The sequence below is a fragment of the Tenrec ecaudatus genome, chromosome 2 (genome assembly GCF_050624435.1).
Source record: "Tenrec ecaudatus isolate mTenEca1 chromosome 2, mTenEca1.hap1, whole genome shotgun sequence".
NCBI lineage: Eukaryota > Metazoa > Chordata > Mammalia > Afrosoricida > Tenrecidae > Tenrec > Tenrec ecaudatus.
The window spans coordinates 141117117-141135454 of record NC_134531.1 but is presented as its reverse complement, the minus strand read 5'-3'; the positions used below and the strand labels follow the sequence as shown (position 1 = coordinate 141135454).

Genomic DNA, 18338 nt, shown 5'->3' with positions numbered 1-18338 from the left:
GAGTCAGTCAGGGTGCGATGTAGCACCAATGAAGAATACAGTTTTCCTCTAGTTCCTAAATGCTTCCTCCCCCTCCCCCACTATCATGATCTGAATTCTCCCTTGCAAGTCTGGATAGAGCAGAGGATGTACACTTGTGCAGATAGAAGCTGGAGGCATAGGGAATCCAGGGCAGATGATCCCTTCAGGACCAGGGTTGTGAGTGGTGATACTGGGAGGGTACAGGGAGAGTGGATTGGAAAGAGGGAACCGATTACAAGGATCTACATATAACCTCCTCCCTGGAGGATGGACAACAGAAAAGTGGGTGAAGGGAGACGTCGGACAGAGCAAGATACGAAAAAATAATACTTTATAAATTATCAAGGGCTCATGAGGGAGTGGGGAGAGGGGAGGGAGGGGAATAAAGGAGGACCTGATGCCAGGGGCTTAAGTGGAGAGCAAATGCTTTGAGAATGATGAGGGCAATGAATGTACAGATGTACACAATTGATGTATGAATGTGTTGTGATAAGAGTTGTATGAGCCCCTAATAAAATGTTAAAATAAAAAAAAGAAAGAAAGAAAACTCTGTGCCACACAGTTTTATCACAAGGGAGGTTTCCAGGAGGTAAAGTCCACTTGACAGCAACTGTTTTGTTCTTTGTTTGTTTGCTTGTTTTTGTTTTTTAGGGCACCGGAAGGTGCCCTGGTGGCGTATTGGGTTACATGTTACGCTGCTAACCACAAAGCCAGCAGTTCGAGACCACCAGCTGCTCTATGGGAGAAAAATGAGACTCCCTACTCCCATGAAGAGTTGCAGTGCCGAAACCCACTATCCTGTCCTAGAGGGTCTCTATGAGCCCGTTAAGTTTGGAGCAGGGCAGGGGGCAGAGGGGAGAGGCCGCTCAGATCATGCAGACCACACTGCAATGCTGAGGACCTTGGGGGAGAGCAGAAGCCACTGGGCGACTTGGAGCAGAGTCATTTTGTGAGAAGAGGCTGCCCAAGGAGCAGGAATGGAAGCAGGATGCCACCCCTGTCCTTCGTCCCCAGTTGATCCTTCGGAACCCAGTGGTCACTTCCTCTGGGAAGCCAGCCCCACCCTCCTGGCCCGACAGGTCCTCCTGAGCACTTTCTGAGCAGCGGTTCCCTGTTCTCACACCGACCAACCTCAGGGGAAGCTTCCAGGGGATCTTTGCTGTTTGATGCATGCTCGTCTCCCCCACTTGAAGCTGAGCTTTGTCTGTTCACCTAACGCCCTGTGTTAGTCCGGGTAGACTAGAGAAACAAATTCATAGACACTCCTATGTGTACAGGAAAGAGGTTTATATAAAAAGCAATTGAATGTTGAGAAAACATCCCAGCCCAGTCCAGATCAAGTCCATATGTCCGACAGTAGCCCTTATGTCTGATACCGATCTATAAAGTCTTCTTTAGACTCACAAAACACATGCAATAATGCCAAATGCAGGAAGATCACAGACCAGTGGGTGGAAAGTCTTGTGGATCCAGTGGCGGTGGAAGCATCTCAGCGCTGGCAGGGGTCTCCACGTGGCTCCTCCAGCTCAGGGCACTAGCGTAGCTCCACGTGTCTTCTCAGCCAGCATGTCTCGCAGGGAGTCAGTAGAGAGTCTCCAAGGGAGTGAGTATGTGTCCTGCCTCCAGTGAGCTATTTATCTCCTTAGGGCCTCCAAATGATATCATCAAGCTGCAACCTAATTGTCAGGCTAAACTCCACCCCTTCACTCTAATACTCTCAAATTGACAACAAATTATGTAACTAGCACACACACCCTGTTCTGGCCCCCAGTGGGGAACTGGATAAATAAGCCAAGCTTCCACTCCTTCCTTTGAGGCATGGCTTCCTGCTCCCACCTCCGCCCTCCTCTGTGCCCCCTCTCCTTGTATGGATCCTCCCCACGGCACTCAGCATGAATCCAAGTGCGTGTTGGCACCCACACCCCAGACTGGGCTCCAGAGGGCAGGTCCCGTGTGTTCCCTGTTCACCACATCCCAGGGGCTCTCCAAGTGGGCAGTGCCACTGTGCACCTTACCCTGCCCCCTCTTCCTCCGCAAAGATACCCAGCCCTGGTAGAGAGCCTGTGCCCACGGCCTTTCTGAGCCAAAGCTCCCACCCGGCCTTGTCTGTGCCCACGGCCTCACGGCCCCAGCAGAGCTTGGCCAGCAGGGTCCTCTCTGTGTGTACTGGCTGTGCTTACAAAGATGGACGCCTGTGGGAGGAGGAATGGAACTGGAACTACACTCAAATGACCAGTCCAGGAATTTAGAGCACTTTGGTCCGGGTTGCCGAGATAACTACATTTCCCTATAATCCCCACTGCTGCCGGGTCCCATTTTAATGAACCCAAGTCAACAGATAAGCTAGAAATCAAATTTCATTCAGAAAAAAAAATGTTTTAAATGCTCTGGGGGAATGTGCTATTTCAGAATTCCCTCTTCTAGACAAAAAGGAAGACTCTCTTTTGGAGGACAATTTCGCAACTTGCATTAAAAGTTTTAAACTGGGTGTGCCCCGTGATCCAGGGGTTGCTTCTGAGGCCAGTGGATATTCTTTAGAAGGCTCCTCCCAAACTTGACCTAGAAGCATATTCACACAACATTTACTGCTGGCAACCATTAAATGTCCAACCCAAAGACCAAACTCCCCGCGATGGAGTCCAGTCCAACTCAGGATGGCCTTTGGAGCGGGCTAGACCTGCCCTTGTGAGTTGCCAAAGTGTCAGTGGCCAGACTGTCAGGTGCAGGAGCCTCGTCTCTCTCCTGGGTCTAAATGTCCAGCATGAAGTAATTTGTTAAAGGAACATCAGGACGTTGCATAAATTACATTCTCACGGTGGAATATAGGTGTTTCCATGTTTGGTCTAGTCCTGGTTGGTTGTTTTGTTTATTTGTTGATTGGCTTGCTTTATATGATTCTGTATTACCGTGTTTTGCTTTGCCTAATAGTCTGTACAGGAAATACAGGACAGGTAGATCTTTAGAGACAGCAACTGGATAGGACGTGGCAGGGGAGGGTGGGGGACATGGAGAGTTAACAGCAATGAATATGAAAATGTTTTGAAATTGAACGTGGTGGCGATGGCACACATCTTCATATGATTGGACAATTAAACTGCATAACATGTGACGTGGGTGCCAATCAAATGATTTAAAACAGAAGGGCAGGGCTGCTGTTGCTAAGGGACAGTGAGTGACCCCCCACCCCCCAGCACCATGGGCCAGGGTCCCATGATAAGTAGCTAGGATTCACCACCAGGCTGCCTGACTATAGAGACCCAGACCGGAGTCATCATGCGATGTCCTGGAAAGCCATGGGTAAAAGCCCCACGATTCATGATACGGCGACAGGTAAACAGAGCAGCTTGCAGCCTGATCCCGCTTGTGCATTACGTGAGAGACAAAGAGCGAATGGTTTGGAAAGATAACACTGTGAGTCAACATCTTGGGGTAGATCTCTGTGTAGGTGGAATTTCATGTGGAGATTTTTGTTTTGTTTTGTTTTTTCAATGTTTCTGTCTGCTTGTGTTCTCTGATTTTTCTGTAACCAGCATGAGTTGTTTTTAATTTAATTTTTTTTAATTTTTATGACAGAGGCTCTTTTATTCATCATGGAAAGCAAAAATACAGAATATATTGATTCATTTATTTTCACTAAAGAGAACACACTTTGTATTGGGGAGGGAAAATCCGGTTAGTTGTCAAGAGATGCCTTTGGAGAGTGATCAATAAATGCTTGATCGATAGTCGGATATAGATACCAATGCCCATCACCTCTCACCCGCATGAAGGCTCACACTTCCAACTCTGCGTTCTCACCTTCTATTTCAAGGATAGCTGCCATTCTTTCATAATTCTTGTCGGGAGAGTCAAAGAAATTACGGGCAGTCCATCTTGATATAGGATGCTTATAATATTCCCAATGTTCAAGTACGTAGCCTTCTGGAATCTCTGGTAATTCAGCTTCACCGATGTTCAGAGTTATGGCAATTGCTACTGGTATCCCAGTCAATAAAATGTAGAATTTCCATAAAGACAAAAAACGCTTGTCGTAGCATCCAGAGGGCTTGATAAGAAACAGTCTCTTCCCATGCCTCCACTGTGTGGAACAGAAACGTCAGTCTTCCGAAAGCCGCAGGCGAGGAATTCCCCCGACCTGAGTCAAGTGCCTATGCAGCGGCCAGACAGAAATCCCAACGTAGTGACCCAAGAGCGCAGTCATTTAAAATTTTTAAAAAGTAATTTAAAGGCCAGCATGATGCCAGATGTCACCCCATCACGGTCATTATCTCTATAAACCCACATACCCAGCCTATCCGCCTTGCTGTAACAATGGCACACAGTGACAAGCACAGGCCCAGAATGCGGCCCGCGGCACAGCCGGGTCACAGGTGCTGCTTACTTTGGATGGGAAAAGGTCTCAGTTCCCCCCCAAGGCAGGCAGTGAGGGCTTTGGGGTTGGGAGGGGCAGTACTGATTCCTCTCACTTCACCTTCTGGCTCTCTGCACCTGCTTCCACCTCAGCACTGACTCCCCCAGGACCTGCCAGTTGAGAGTTTGTGTTGTGGGAGCTGTGTGTCTGTCGGCTTCCGCGGGCTCCAGCTCCGGCCTCTGCGCCTTGCCTCCCAGAGGAGCCCAGTTCCGTGGAGCCTGAGAAGCTCCAGGCCCACTTACTGAATCTTTCAAGAAGCACCTCACCCAAGGGCCGAAAGGCCAGCAGAGCCGAGAGTAGCCAGGTGACCCAGGGGCAGGATCCCCAGTCCCATAACCAAATACCAGAGCCAAGCCTGGCTTTGTCACCTACTTCCCAGCTCTCTGATCTTCCAACCAACTACTTACTGCCACCGAGTCAATTCCGACTCCAGAGACCCTAGAGGACTTGGAGAACTGCCCTTGTGGGTTTTCAAGACTGTAACTCTTTTATTTTTTCTTTTAATGTGCTCTTAGGCAAGATATTCCTTCTCTGAATCAATTTCCACCCCTGTCAAATAAAATCCTTAAAAATGCCAACTTGAAAGGAGAGTTGGAAGAACGGCTTCTATGATGATGGTGTCAGAGAGTAGCCCTTCCTGTGTACTGACCCCGGCCCCCATAAGCCACTCCCTACCCACGAGCTTAAGCAATGGTCCCTCACGGGTGCCCTATGACAGGCACGAGGGCCATCCCACTTTTCAGATAAAGAAACAAAGGCTTACACCGATTATGTCACTTTCCTGTCACTTCCCAAAGGGTCCCCACCAGTGGTAATCGGATGAGAATGTCTATCCCCTAACTGTCCCCTCAACCACTCAAATATCTTTAGCCTGACTTCGTGTGGGTGGCTGCCATTGTCTGTCTCCGCACAGGCATCTGTCTGTCTTTGCAGCATGAGTGACAGGACAGACCCCTCTGGTTGCTGCCACCCAGCCACCCAGGACGGCCAGCCTTTAGAGAAGGCTTTGGTCCAGCTCCAGTGACCACAGCCTACAGCTTCCCCCTTCCACACTTGGCCTGTGCTGTGGTCATGGGGGCTGCTGGCCCAACAGGGACTGCCCAGGCCCTAGGGGTCAGGCCTGCTGGCACTCCGACCAATCTTCTTCTCCAAATCCCTTCGGGTCTGTCAGCCTGGGTCTTCCGAGGGCTGGGAACAGCAGGCCTGTCTGGCCAGAAGGAAGAACCCGAATCAGAAAAAACTGTGTCCTTGAGCAGTGTCTCCACTGCTCAGTTTCCCCAAAACAAAGCGGGAGGGGGGGGAGGGAGGGCGCGGGGTGTGTGTGTGTGTGTGTGTGTGTGTATGTGTGTGTGTCCCCGCGTGCCTGCGCGCGCGCGCGTGTGTGCGTGTGCGTGTGTGAGAGAGAAATAGAGACAGAGTCGCGGCTGTGAGTGTGCCGGTGCCTGTGCGCACGCGGCTCCAAGCGTGCGCTGCGCTCGCCGTCCCGGGGCGGGAGGTCTCCTCCCCCCGCCGCGTTGAGAAATCTCAGTGAGTCACCGGGTGGTTCTGCATATTAATGAGCTCGTCGCTCGCTCGCTCCGCTGGCAGGAGCGAATTTAAACGAGGCCTGAGCGGGGCGGAGGGAAGCTGTGGCGAGAGCGCAGAGAGGTGCGCAGAGCGCGGCGCGCCCACACCACCCAGAGGCACCCACCGACGGGCGCAGGGCACCAGCAGGGCCGGGAGGCGCGCTCCCTGCGGGAACCGGGCAGCGACTCCGGCCGGTCGCACCGCCTGACGGCTCACCCCGCGCCCCGGCTCTCGCGCCGCGCCCTCCGGCCAGCATGAGGCTCCTGACGGCCGCGCTGCTCCTGCTGCTCCTGGCGCTGTGCGCCGCGCGCGTGGACGGTGAGTGCCCGGAGGGCCCCTGGGCGCCGTCCTGCCCCGTCCTGGGGAGCCCAAACGCCCATGGCCAGGCATGCTGGGTCCACGGGGGTCTGGGTGGGCACCGAGGGCGCGCGTGCAACTGAGTGGCGGCTGGCGCGCTCTCCTGCAGGGTCCAAATGCAAGTGCTCCCGGAAGGGACCCAAGATCCGCTACAGCGATGTGAAGAAGCTGGAAATGAAGCCAAAGTACCCGCACTGCGAGGAGAAGATGGTTATGTGAGTGCTCGCGGCACACCTGTGGCCGCGCTTCTTTCTCTCCGGCGGGGTGCTGGGGCACAGCGTGGGGCCGGCGGGGCTCCGACTGCCGCCAGACCTTTCACCTTTGTCTTGGCCTTGGCAAAGCCTTTGTAATTCCCGGCGGGTGAGAACGCCCTATGCTGGCTGGCGCGACACTTTGGAAACAGTCTGAGAAAGGGGGTGTCACTGTCCCGTGTTCCGGAAACAGCCTCCCCAGGGAGTACACCCTTGCCAGGACTCCATGGGGGTGGCCTCTGGGCTCGCACTGTCTGTTGCTGCCCCTCTGAGGGTCAGCAAGGGTTAAACTGCCCCCCCTCCCCACACACACACACACACACCCTGCTCTAGCCAACTTAGAACACCCAGACTGAAACCACGCAAAACACATTCAAAACTACTCAAAGGACACCCAGCCTGGGAGGCCTGCGGCCACCCTGTCACAGGAGAGAGAAGTAAAGCCAGCGTTCTCCGAACTCCTCAGACTCTCCCCCACTCAAGGGACCCTCCTGGGACGGGCACTTCATGGTGAGGGTGACTCCCGGGTCTGTCCCCATCCCACCCCCACTCCATGCCGCCTGGGCCCTGTGCTTAGCGCCTGGGGAACCTGACCAGCCAGGGTTAATGTGTGAGCCCGGCTTGCTCAGGAGCCGAGGAAGTGGGGAATATTTGAAAAACTGGGGCAGAGTGAGAACACTGCGTTTCCTCGCCCCTCTGCCTTCCCAATTAACCACTTGAGGCCAGCGTAGCGCCTCTGTTCCACCATCAATACACTCTTGGCCAGGGAGGGAGGCTTGGCAAAGCAGCTACCAAATATCTGTTGCCACGGGCCATTGGCCCCTCTTCCCCTCCCCCAGAAACAGGACACACTTTATTCTCAGTCTGGGCAAGTCCCTTCCGCTGCCGGCTGGCCCTGCAGGCTCGGGCCTCCACACAGTGGCTTGGAACGCAGGGCCCCCAGGGCCACTATTGGGGCAACTGGGGAAGTCAGGTCCTAAGCTGCAGCCGCTGCCTTGCTTTCAGGCACCTGAATGAGCCTCCTTGGCTCCTTTCCTTTGCTCTGTCTCTTGCCTTGCAGACTAACTCCAGAAAAGTCTTTCTGGTGGGGAGGGGGCAGTGAGGGCATGCACAGCATAGAGCGAGTTACAGAGGTTAAGTCTGCACACCTCAAAATACTAGAGGGGGCTCCATACACCGAGCCCAGAAATCTCTGTTGAGGCCAGGGGGACGGGGCCTGCGTTGAAACACAAGTTCTTGTGCACAGAATGGCCCTGGAGAAGCTCCGTGCTACAAGAAATCAAGTGTGTCACAAGTGAGCTGATCGGGTAGCCAAACCCTCAGCACCCTAGAACCGCTGAAAGGAAGGAAACAGGCTGGAATTTCTGAGTAATGACTGGGGCGCGAATCCACCCCGATAAGTGGCGTTGCAGTCTCCAACCCGACTGGAGACACTGCTGTGGGCGGCCTGGGGCGGCCTCTCCTCACTGTCTCTGACCTTCAGGATCTGGGCTCCGCAGCCTGTTCCCACAGCTAACAGAAAAGGGGGTTCTATCAGACTTTTTCCCTGTCCTAAATTCCAAGTGCGAAAGCAGCGTTGTAGGCAGAGAAAGAAATGCATTTGTTAAATTCCTTCAGAGTGACTAGGTATACTGGGGGTGGACGACATCTAGACTGTGCTCTGCGGCCCGGCCTCATGCTCAAGGCTTGGAGACCAGATCCAGGAAGCTGCTCTCCCCACCCCACCCCCTGCAGAAAAAGGAGAGCAGTCTCCGTCTGAGGCTCGGGAAGACTGTGTCAGCAGAAGGGCGGTCACCACCCCTGAGAAGCTAAGGGCTCCCGGGGTACTCGAAGCACATTAAGGGGACAAGTGCAGCCTGGCCAGAAACAGTCTCTCACTATTCTGGTAGCGAGACCCAGTGTTCTCTCCTTATCCACTGGGAGACACCGAATTCATGGCCACTCTACCTCCTTCTAGAACTAGGTCCAAGAGTCCTGGCACCCTTCTGTAAACTAGGAGAGCCGGGTAGCGCAATGGCTATCCACCGACCTACTAACCACAGATTCAGCAGTTCGAATCCACCAGTCGCTACAAATTTGAAAGATGAGGCTGTATACCCTTGTAAAGATTTGAAGTCTCAGAAATCCAATGGGGGCAGTCCTCCCCTGACCTGTAGGTTCACCGTGAGTCAGAACAGACTTGTCGATGGTAAGTTTGATGTTTGTTTCACCTGTGGTGAACAAGGCAGCAGGTTTCCCTCCTCCCACCTGATCTTCAGCCCCTCTGTGCCCTGACCCTCTGCCAGCCTAGTCACACTGGCCCCCAGCCAGCCCTGCACCTCCCTGTGAGAGCTCTCACCTGCCACCTCCCAACTTCCTCCATGGGACCCGGCACCCTCGAACACCATCATCTCCAAGCCCACCCAGCCACTTCCTCATTCTCCTGCTGTCAGCACCCCAGCCTTGGCTGAGGGGGACACGGCAGTGTGAGCAGCCGTCTTACCACCCCCACCAGGCTGGAGCCCACCTTGGGCCTCTATTATTATGACTACTAATAATCACCATCCATTGTCCATTTGCCAGATGCCTTTTGCATCCTACCGGCCCCCAGAGGTCAGTGCTATGGTTAGCCCCACTTCCCAGATTGGCAGACTGGGTGCAGAGAAGCCGCTCAAGCTTCCACAGCCAATAAGCAGCAGAGCTAGGACTGAAACCCAGACCCCGCAGCAGTCTGCATGATGTCGCCCTGCTTCTCTGCCTCCGGGCTTGGCCACCGGGCTGATGGAACAGAGCTGACCGAGGCCTACGGCCTTCTGTGCTGGGGAGAGGGCTCTTTGTGTTTCTGCCTGAGGACATGGCTGGACACTCGTTTGTTCAGAAATCCAAACGGGCGTCACAGCTAACGCGTGACCCTCAGGGTCTCTGCAGAGGGCTTGGGGGCTCTGAGACCATACTGTCCACAGGGGTGCCTTCACCCGTGGTGAGAATGCCCAAAGCCAAGCCCTGTCCTCAAGTCGACGCGGACTCCTAGAGGCCTTGTGTAAGACTATGATTCTTACAGGAGCAGACAGCCTCATCTCTCTCTCTCTCAAGGAGAGGTGGGTGGGTTTGAAGCACCAACCCTGTACTTAGCAACCCAGTGCTTATCCCACAGAGCTACTTGGGATCCTCGCCCCCTGGTTCCAAACAAAACCAGAACTTGCTGCGATTGAGTCAATTCCGATTCCTGGCGGCCCTATAGGACAGGGGGGCACTGCTCCTGTGAGTTTCTGAGTCTGTCACTCTTTGCAGGAGTAGAAAGCTTCCTCGCTCTCTCCCTGTTCCCCTCGGTGGCAGCCCTTCAATCTAAGGGAAGTGGTCAAGACCCACCTGGTTGTCTGCCTCGAGCGAGCATGCTCCACTTCAGGTGCTGCTCCTACCCCTCGCTCCCAGACACAGGCAAGGGCCCTGCAGACAGACGGTGCAGGGAATGTGGGGGGCTGGGGGGATGGGTTCACAGATTCTGGGGTTCCATGGGACACAGACCGAAGTGGCTCCCAGAATCTTCCAAAGAGCCAGCCAGTAGGTGAGCGCAGGAGCAGGCTCTCCAGAGAGGAGGGAGGGGCCCACAGTCTCTGCACTCAGATTCACACATACCAGAGCCCACCCCCACATACGTTGTGCTTCAGGCTCCCCAAACCACCCCCACCACCACCCTGCTCTGTTTCAGCATCACCACCAAGAGTGTGTCCAGGTACCGGGGCCAGGAGCACTGCCTGCACCCCAAGCTGCAGAGCACCAAGCGCTTCATCAAGTGGTACAACGCGTGGAACGAGAAGCGCAGGTGAGCCTCACCTGGTCTGCACCCACTTTCCCACTCTTCTGGGCCACTAGCCCCCCTGGTCCATGTGTGAACACCTATGCTCGAACCCTGAGACACTCCTTACATGCCCCCAGAGATGAGGAAGTCACTACTCAGCAGGCAGCCGCTCCCCCCTTGGATTGTAAGCGTCCTAGGTCTGTCCTTCAGTGGGCTCAATTGTGCTCTTTAACCTTCTGTGGTGGTCCTAATTTCTCTACTTACTGGGTCTCCTACGCTTTCGGATCCCCACTTTCCTTCTCTGTCACATGGCTGGGATCACACCCAGCGTGGCTGCCTCCTGGGGTAGCATGTGACCGTTTGAGTGACCTGCTTATTCACTCTGAAGCTGTAGGCACAACCCAGTTGTCCCATGAGGACAGCTCCTTGCTAAAAGCAGCTCATTTTCCCCTCCAAGTCGCCCATGCCCCCCACTCCCCAGAACCCCGATCAGCTCCCCTTACACAGGTGCCAGGAGGAAACTTGAGTTTAACATTGGCAAAATGCCCCACTCCTCTCTGTCCGCCCAGCTTTGGGTTTCTGGGGTCCTGGTTCTGCCATGGGAGGGGAAGGCTGCTTTTTCTCTCAAACTCAGGCTTGTTTATACTCGCACCTGCTTGACCTGGCAGGGGAACACTCATAGCTGACTCCCCAGACCAGACTGCAGAGGGGCAGCGAACGAACGGCCTGCCTGACCCCCAGGGCAGACCCAGGCAAGGAGGCTGGACTCCTTGGCCACCACTCCCTGGGGCACCTGCACCACCCTCCCACTCCCTGCCTGGCCCTCCCACCCCAAACACAGCCAGCTCACCGGTACTGACTCTTGGGCTGATCCCCAATACCTGAACCTTTGCTGCTGCTTCTAAAACTGCCCCGTCTGCAGTTGCTTGAAATAGCAAGTGAGGAGAACCAGGGGCTATTTGCTACAAATCCAATGGGAATGGAGCCTACTGGCTATCACATGGCCAAGCACGCCCAGTCCCATCTGCTCTCCATCACCCTGCAGCCTTCCAAAGTGGAAGGTGCCTGGGCCCAGGGCTGGCTCCCCAGGCTGGCTGAGCATGTCTTTAACCACTTGGGGCACCCTGCCACTTACACTCAGCTATGGCCAGTGACAGAGAGGTGACAGGCAGGTCGGAAGATGGCCTCCTCATCGGTCTGATTTCTGCAAGACCCCGTGCTGACAGCAGGGAGGCCTTCACCACTGCAGACCTGCCTCCTGTCTTGAGTGCTGAGGTGTCCTGGGCCGGGGACGGAAGAGGCACTTCCTCACCGTCCCGGTGGAAAGAGAATGTAGGCCTAGGTCCCTGGCAGCACCTGGCATCTCAGACACCAACTAGAGTTTCTGGGTGTCTGGGCACCGTCACATCAACCATTCTACCCCAGGCCTACTTACGAGGTCCTATGCACATTCAGGATGGGCCAAGGCCTAGGATGTGATGAGCTACAGGACAGTGAAATGCAGCCCTGGGCATGGCAGCGGTGAGCAGAACTGTTGTTGCCTGTTGGAAAGTAGACCGACCTCCCCCACAAGCCTGCCTGCAATACTGCTTCTGGGGGAGGGGGGAGATTCAGACTACCATCCTTCCAGACAGCAGGCAAGCACTTCGCTGTGTCTGCCTCACAAGGACTCCACAGCTAGACTTGAGCACGAATGGAAACAGCTGCCTGCAGCTCGAGAGCGGTGGGAGCAAGGTCAGCTACCCACACAGGCTCCAAAGCCCGCCCCGTGGCAACCAAGAGCAAAGCAGAGGCAGAGGGGGCGGGGCCTGCCTTTCCTCTAGGGCCAGGGACCCAGCAGAGGGAGCCACTGCTGCCTTGGGACATGCATTCAGGGCGGGGGGGGGGCGGCGGGGGGGTGAGGTGCTGTAGACAGAGATGCCAGGACTCTTCCACAGGGTCGTGGGCAAGTCACTATCTCTTCCTTCTGTTTCCCCAGGAGCGTTGTGAAAGCCTGCTCCTTAGGGAGGGGCAGCTGAGGTCAGGCCTCGTCCAGGCCACTAATGTTCAGCATTCCGTGTGCAAGCCCCGGGGCCTCGATTTTCCCATCTGCAAAGGTTTGCTCCATAGGCTCTGAGGAGAAGGGGAGGCTGCCCAGGTGCTCGCTGATCGGAAAGCACAGCCTGACCTGTGCGGGCTTGCATGGTCAGTGTGTTCTCATCCCCAGAGATGCCCCTCCCAGCTCTCCCAGCTCCTGCAGAGTCCTGAGAGAAGAGTCTGCCCCCAGACTCCAAGGAGCTGAACCTGCCGCCCGTGAATCACCCGCTTCCTGTCCTGCGCCACTTACCCGTCTGTTTCCTTCCCAGGGTCTACGAAGAATAGACTCAGCAAACAGCAACATCCCTGATACGCAAACTCCAGAGTGGTTGGGAGACTTGAACAAAGGACTCTGCAGAGCAAATGCAGAACACACACATACACACACACACACACACCACACACTTCCTTTTCTCGCAAGCATAAGACGCAAATTATTCTATATTATGAAGCACTTTTTACCAAGGGTTGGTTTTGACTTTTTTTATATAGCTGTGTTCAAAAGGCATCCAGAGGTGGGACTTCTCTCTTGCGATCCAGACGCCATCACAGGCTGCTTTTTACTGCGAAGGGGGGTGGGGGTGGGGGTGGGACACCTGCCTTTCTTCTTTTTTCTTAATGCTTTTTGGTTGGTTGGTTGGTTGGTTTTTAACTTGCCCGTCCATCATCTGTGTGTCTGAGCTTTATAAGCACGTGGGAGGCACTGCAGACAGTGTCACCTCACTGCTAGTCTGGAAGCCTCCTATTGGAGCACCTGGGGCCTGGGGCTCTCGGGGCCAATGGTGGGGTCACAGCCGCAGTGTGACTCTGAGGTGACCCGGACACCAGGCAAGCAGCAGCAGCAGGTCTCTCTGTGTCTGTTTTTTGAGGAGCGCACGTGAGCTGTCAGAGATGTGTGCTTCCTCCCCCGGGCTGATCTGTACACACTTCAAAAATACATTTCCAAGACCCTTTGATAGCGAAGCAAATGATCCTTCTGGAAGGTGTTGGGGTCTTTCCTCCAAACTGAGGGGTAAGAAAGGTTTGCTGCTCCAATTGTTAATGCTTCCGGCAGCGTGTGAGGTTCCTGGCAGCGTTCGTGAACAGCTTAGGAGGAAATATAGAAACATCAGAATACGCACCCCACACACGGCTGCAGACACACATATTCGGTCAACCAGGGGACAACCTGCCAGGCGTCCCTTCCCCGCCCTCGCCACGCTGGAACAACCTTTGTGCTTCCCCTGGGGATTCTCCCATGTGCCCCAGGACAGTCCTCGTTTGAAAGCGAAGATGATCAGGCGCCCTTTCCTTTGTAAATATGCTTTAAGGACCGCCCCGCCCTGGACGCGCTGGCCTCCAGGACAGCGCCTGGCACTGCTGTGTTAGAGGCCATGTCCACGTCAGAAACCATTAGCGTTGCATGCAGATTTTCGTATTCTTTCCGAGACAAAAAGAATATAATAAAATATATTTCAAATGTACCAAACTCCTAGACTACTGACTTCCCCAGCCCCGCCCCCCTTTACTTCAGTGAGGATGATCGGATGGTGCCGTGGTGGGTGCTGTGCATGTGGTGGCTACCCAGATGGGTGGGTGGTGGTTGAAATCCTCTTGGAAGCACCGCAGAAGGAAAGGCCTGGCCGTCTGCTTCCAGCGGCTGCGAGGATGGGTTCACAGGTAAAAACAATGGTGAGGAGGGCCCGATCTGGCGGCACTTCCTTCTGTTGTAGGGCGGTCCACTAGGAGCCCAGATGGACTCACAGCAAGGACCATAGCAGCGAGCTGCTTCTAGAGCAAACAAGAAGCCCCTGTGGAGCAGTCCCACTCTAATGCAGGGGGCCACCGCCATCATGGGGATCAGTGGCAATAGGTCTTTTGGGGGGTGGGGAGAGGAATGGCTTAGGGATGATGACAATGCCCTGGATAAGCAGGGACACATGTATTGGGAAAGATAGCAGTGTATCTGTCCCCTGTGAAATGTGTCATTACCGTGTGGTCACAGGAAATCTGGCCAACTGTTAGTCTGGGTAGACTAGAGAAACAAATCCAGAGACACTCATGTGTGTAATAGAGAACTTTATATGCAAGCGTAATTGCATATTAAGAAAACAGCCCAGCCCAGTTCAAGTCCATAAATTCAATATTAGCCCATATGTCTGATACCAGTCTATAATTTCCTCTTCAGACTCACACAACATACAATGACAGCAAATGCAGGAAGATCACAGGTCAGTGGGTGGATAGTCTGTGGATCCAGTGTCCGTGGAAGCATCTCAGGGCTTACAGGCGTCTCCACATGGCTTCTCCAGCTCCAGGGCTCTGGTTCCATCAAGGGAGACATGTCGCGTGTCAGCAGGAATGTCTCCCAGGGAGTGAGTGTGTATCTGACCTCCAGTGAGCTATTTATCTCCTTAGCTCCTACAAATAAGGTCATCAAGCTGCAACCTGATTGACAGGCTAGACTCCATTCCTTCACAAGTTGACAGGAGATTATATCATGGCCACACCAATGCTGCTGCTTGCAAGTTTAGTGCACTGAGCAGGTGGATGCTCATGTGGCTGGAGGGCTTTGCCTAGAGCCACACTAGAGAAGGGTATCAGGATGCCCTGGGTCCGGGGGTCCAAGATCCCAGTGGGACCAAGGGAGTGGACCGTGGACAGGCAGGAAGCTCAGGCCAGCGGCTGCCGGGTTCTGCCAACAAAGATCTAGAGCAGTGGTTCTCAGCCTGCCTCAGGCCATGACCCTTTCACACAGGTCCTCATGTGGTGAGGACCCCCAACCCTGACATTATTTTTGTTGCTACTTCATAACTGTCATTTTGCTACTGTGATGAATCATCATGTAAATATCTAATATGCAGGATGTATTTTCATTGTTATAAATTGAACATAACTAAAGCATAGCTAGTGCTTAATCACAAAATAATATGTAATTAAATATTGTGCAATATTTATGTGTTTTCTAATGGTCTTAGGCGACCCCTGTGAAAGGGTCATTCGACCCCCAAAGAGGTTGCAACCCACAGGTTGAAAACCGCTGATCTAAAGGCTTCTGCCAGCTCAAGAGGACTGGAGAGGAGCCACATGGCCATCCAGAGAACTGAGCATGTAGGCCCCCTGGAGAGCACGTGGAAGGACCCCCAGGCCCCAGGTGCCAACGCCCAAACCCACCACCTCTAACATTTGTCTGACTCTCGGCGACCCCCTGCTTTACAGGGTAGGGTGGATCTGCAGGGTTTCCGTGGCTACAGTCTCTACAGAAGCCAATTACCAGGCACATCTGCAGCTCCATGGGCATATTAGAACTGCCAATAGCTAGCTTAGCAGCCGGCCACAAACTACTCTCACCAACCAATCCATCTTCCAACCAGGCTAAGCTTAGCCACGCGCTCCACCAAGGCACTTACATGAGCCCAAGTCTGGGGAAGCACGTGTACATGTGAGCTATGAAGACCCACACAAGACCCACACACATCTCTTCACTTGACACACACTAACAGGGCTCTGTCTCCCACTGTGGCCAGAGACAGGGGTTCTCAGGGATCCCCGTGCAGGGGGGACTTCCTTCAGGGAGAGCATGTCCCCTCTCTGCTCCGCAGTTCTCACTGCCACCAGGACTCAGCATCCAGCCGCCCAAGTCCCCTCACCTCTGCAGGTGATGTTCTGACAGGTGCCGCCAGGCCGCCAGCGTCTAGCTGGTTCTGACTTCCAGAGAGCCCCCTGTTGTAGGGCAGAACGGAGCCCCCTAGGTTGCCCGCGGCTGTCCCCTCTGCAAAGCAGGCCGCTAGGCCGTCCTTTCAAAGAGCCCCTTTTGTGTTGTTGGACCCATTCAACTTTGGGTTTGTCATATCTAGCCATTCGCTCCACCCGGGGACCCCACTGTGTGCCCACCCGGCGCCCTTCACATCACGACTTCAGCTCCAATTGGCATCCGATGTCTTTCTGTGGAAACCGGGCCCCAGAGTGGCTAAGAAAGAGGCTCATGGTCAGAGAGGGCTCTCACCATGCATCATCACCTGCTTCCGATGGCCAAGCCGGGGAGCCCGCCTGCAGCCGGGCTAGGGCCAGGAGGACAGGACACTCTGGGCAGGCGGGAAAACGTGAATGCTGGTGCTCTGGCTTTGTCCTTCACTCGAGGAAGAAGGTGGAGTGGACAGAGGAGCTCGGATCCCAGGCCGAGGAGGACAAGGAGGAGGAGGAGAAGGAGGAGGAGGAGGGGGAGGAGGGGGAGAAGGAGGAGGAGGAATAGGAGGAGGGGGAGGAGGAGGGGGATGGGGAGGAGGTGGGCATTGAACAGCACACGCTGCCAGGAGGCCTTGCCCGGCGAAGCTACAGGCGAGCATTATAGTGCACGGCTGCCATAACGGAATTACCACAAGGAGTGACATTGAGAGACAGACATTTCTTTTGCTCGCTCTTCTGGAAGCTGAAAATCCCAGCCAGGATCTCTATGGGTCACTCCCCTCTGTGCACCTCTCTCTTTGTCTCTGGGGACTGCTGGTGGTCCCTGGCAGCCCCTGGTATTGTCTTCCATGGGCCTATTCTAGGAGCCCCAATGGCATGACAGGTTACAGGTGACCTGACCTGCTAAGGCCAGGTCAGCAGTCGGCAACCACAGCTGCTCCGCGGAAGAATGACAGGCCTTCTACTCTTGTCGAGAGTCACAGCCTCGTGAGCCCGCCCACAGGGGCAGTGTTACTCTGTCCTACATGAGTCAGTCGCCATGAGTCAGGATTGACTCAAAAGCAGCGAGTTTGGGTCTATCCGTGCTTTCAAAACTTAGAAGTGATTGGGTTTAGGACCCACTCCAGCGTGGCATGGTCTCATCAGCATAGCAAAAGGTGTGACCTAAACAGGGCCCTATCCAGAGGTACAAGGGCCAGAAATCCAACACACACACTTGAGGGGGACATTCTCCAACCCATCACAGAGTCTCATAAGGGAGGGGCCACAGTGTGGAAGTCAGCTGAAAGAAGTCTCGCCCCCAGGTTGCACAGCCTGATCATTAGTTGGCAGGACGGCATTGGGCCCAGGTGCCCCTTCTCCTCTAGTTTCACCTCTACCCCATCCACTCACCGGATGGGGGCTCTCCCCTTTTCCACCTGTGGTCCTAGGGTCAGCATACCCTGCCAGCCCACATGTGCCCCCCTCCTCTGGCCTCTCAGATCCTTGATGGATTAGAACCTTAGTGGCCAGGTGGCCTGATGGTGTGCGGGGCACTCACCTGGGCCTGGGCCCGCCTTCCCCTCCCCTCCCCCACCATAGTCCCGCAGGGGTGTCCTTCAGACCAGCTGGGCCTCTTGTGCTGGAGGTCAGGGCGGTGAATCAGAGGGAGAAGGAGGCAGGAAGGCCAAGTTGCAAGAGAGCAGGATTGGAGGGTCTGGTACAAATGTCCCCTTTCCCCATCAGAGGTCACTTGAAGGGGCCCCGCGGGGCGAGCCTTTTTCGTGTGGTGACTGAGCAGGTTTCCGTAGTGGTTTTGTTTGGGGTTTGGGTTTTGTGTGCTTGTTTTTTTTTAACATTTCTGGGCTTCCCAGCAGTCCTATTAGCTGTGCGTCCACTACATTCCAGAAAGGAGAGTAATGCTAGTGGGAAAAAAGAGACCACCATCACTGCCATCAAGTCGATGCCAACTCATCGTGACCCCTGGGACCAGCTAGAACTGTCACTGTGAGTTTCTGAGACCGTAACACGCGACAGGGGTAGAAAGCATCCTTCTCCCGCCAAGTAGCTGGTAGTTTGCAGCCCAATACGTTACTACTACATACCACCAGGGCTGCACAGAGCAAGGTCAGGCTGCCTTTCCTTGAGGACACCACAGTCCTGGTTCTCATGGGGCCCCCTGGGCGGGGTGAGCCCTGCTCCTTCGCTCACGGGGCAGGCGAGGTTCACACAA

The 18338-nt window shown here is 54.6% G+C and overlaps 1 protein-coding gene and 1 pseudogene across 1 annotated transcript; one reads left to right on the top strand and one right to left on the bottom strand.

The window, feature by feature from the left end:
* Nucleotides 1-3694: 3694 nt before the first annotated feature.
* LOC142440127 (NADH dehydrogenase [ubiquinone] 1 beta subcomplex subunit 5, mitochondrial pseudogene) lies at nucleotides 3695-4185 on the bottom strand (annotated as a pseudogene).
* A 1818-nt stretch (nucleotides 4186-6003) lies between these two features.
* CXCL14 (C-X-C motif chemokine ligand 14) lies at nucleotides 6004-13928 on the top strand. Its single transcript, XM_075541585.1, has 4 exons — nucleotides 6004-6316; nucleotides 6465-6570; nucleotides 10295-10408; nucleotides 12730-13928. The coding sequence occupies exons 1-4, from the start codon at nucleotides 6253-6255 to the stop codon at nucleotides 12743-12745; spliced, it is 300 nt and encodes a 99-aa protein (XP_075397700.1). The 5' UTR covers nucleotides 6004-6252; the 3' UTR covers nucleotides 12746-13928.
* Nucleotides 13929-18338: the final 4410 nt, after the last annotated feature.

Coding starts and splice junctions, on each gene's coding strand:
- CXCL14 (XM_075541585.1), top strand. CDS start 6,253: ATGAGGCTCCTGACGGCCGCGCTGCTCCTGCTGCTCCTGGCGCTGTGC. Junction 6,317..6,464: donor GTGCGCCGCGCGCGTGGACG/GTGAGTGCCCGG, acceptor GCTCTCCTGCAG/GGTCCAAATGCAAGTGCTCC. Junction 6,571..10,294: donor TGCGAGGAGAAGATGGTTAT/GTGAGTGCTCGC, acceptor GCTCTGTTTCAG/CATCACCACCAAGAGTGTGT.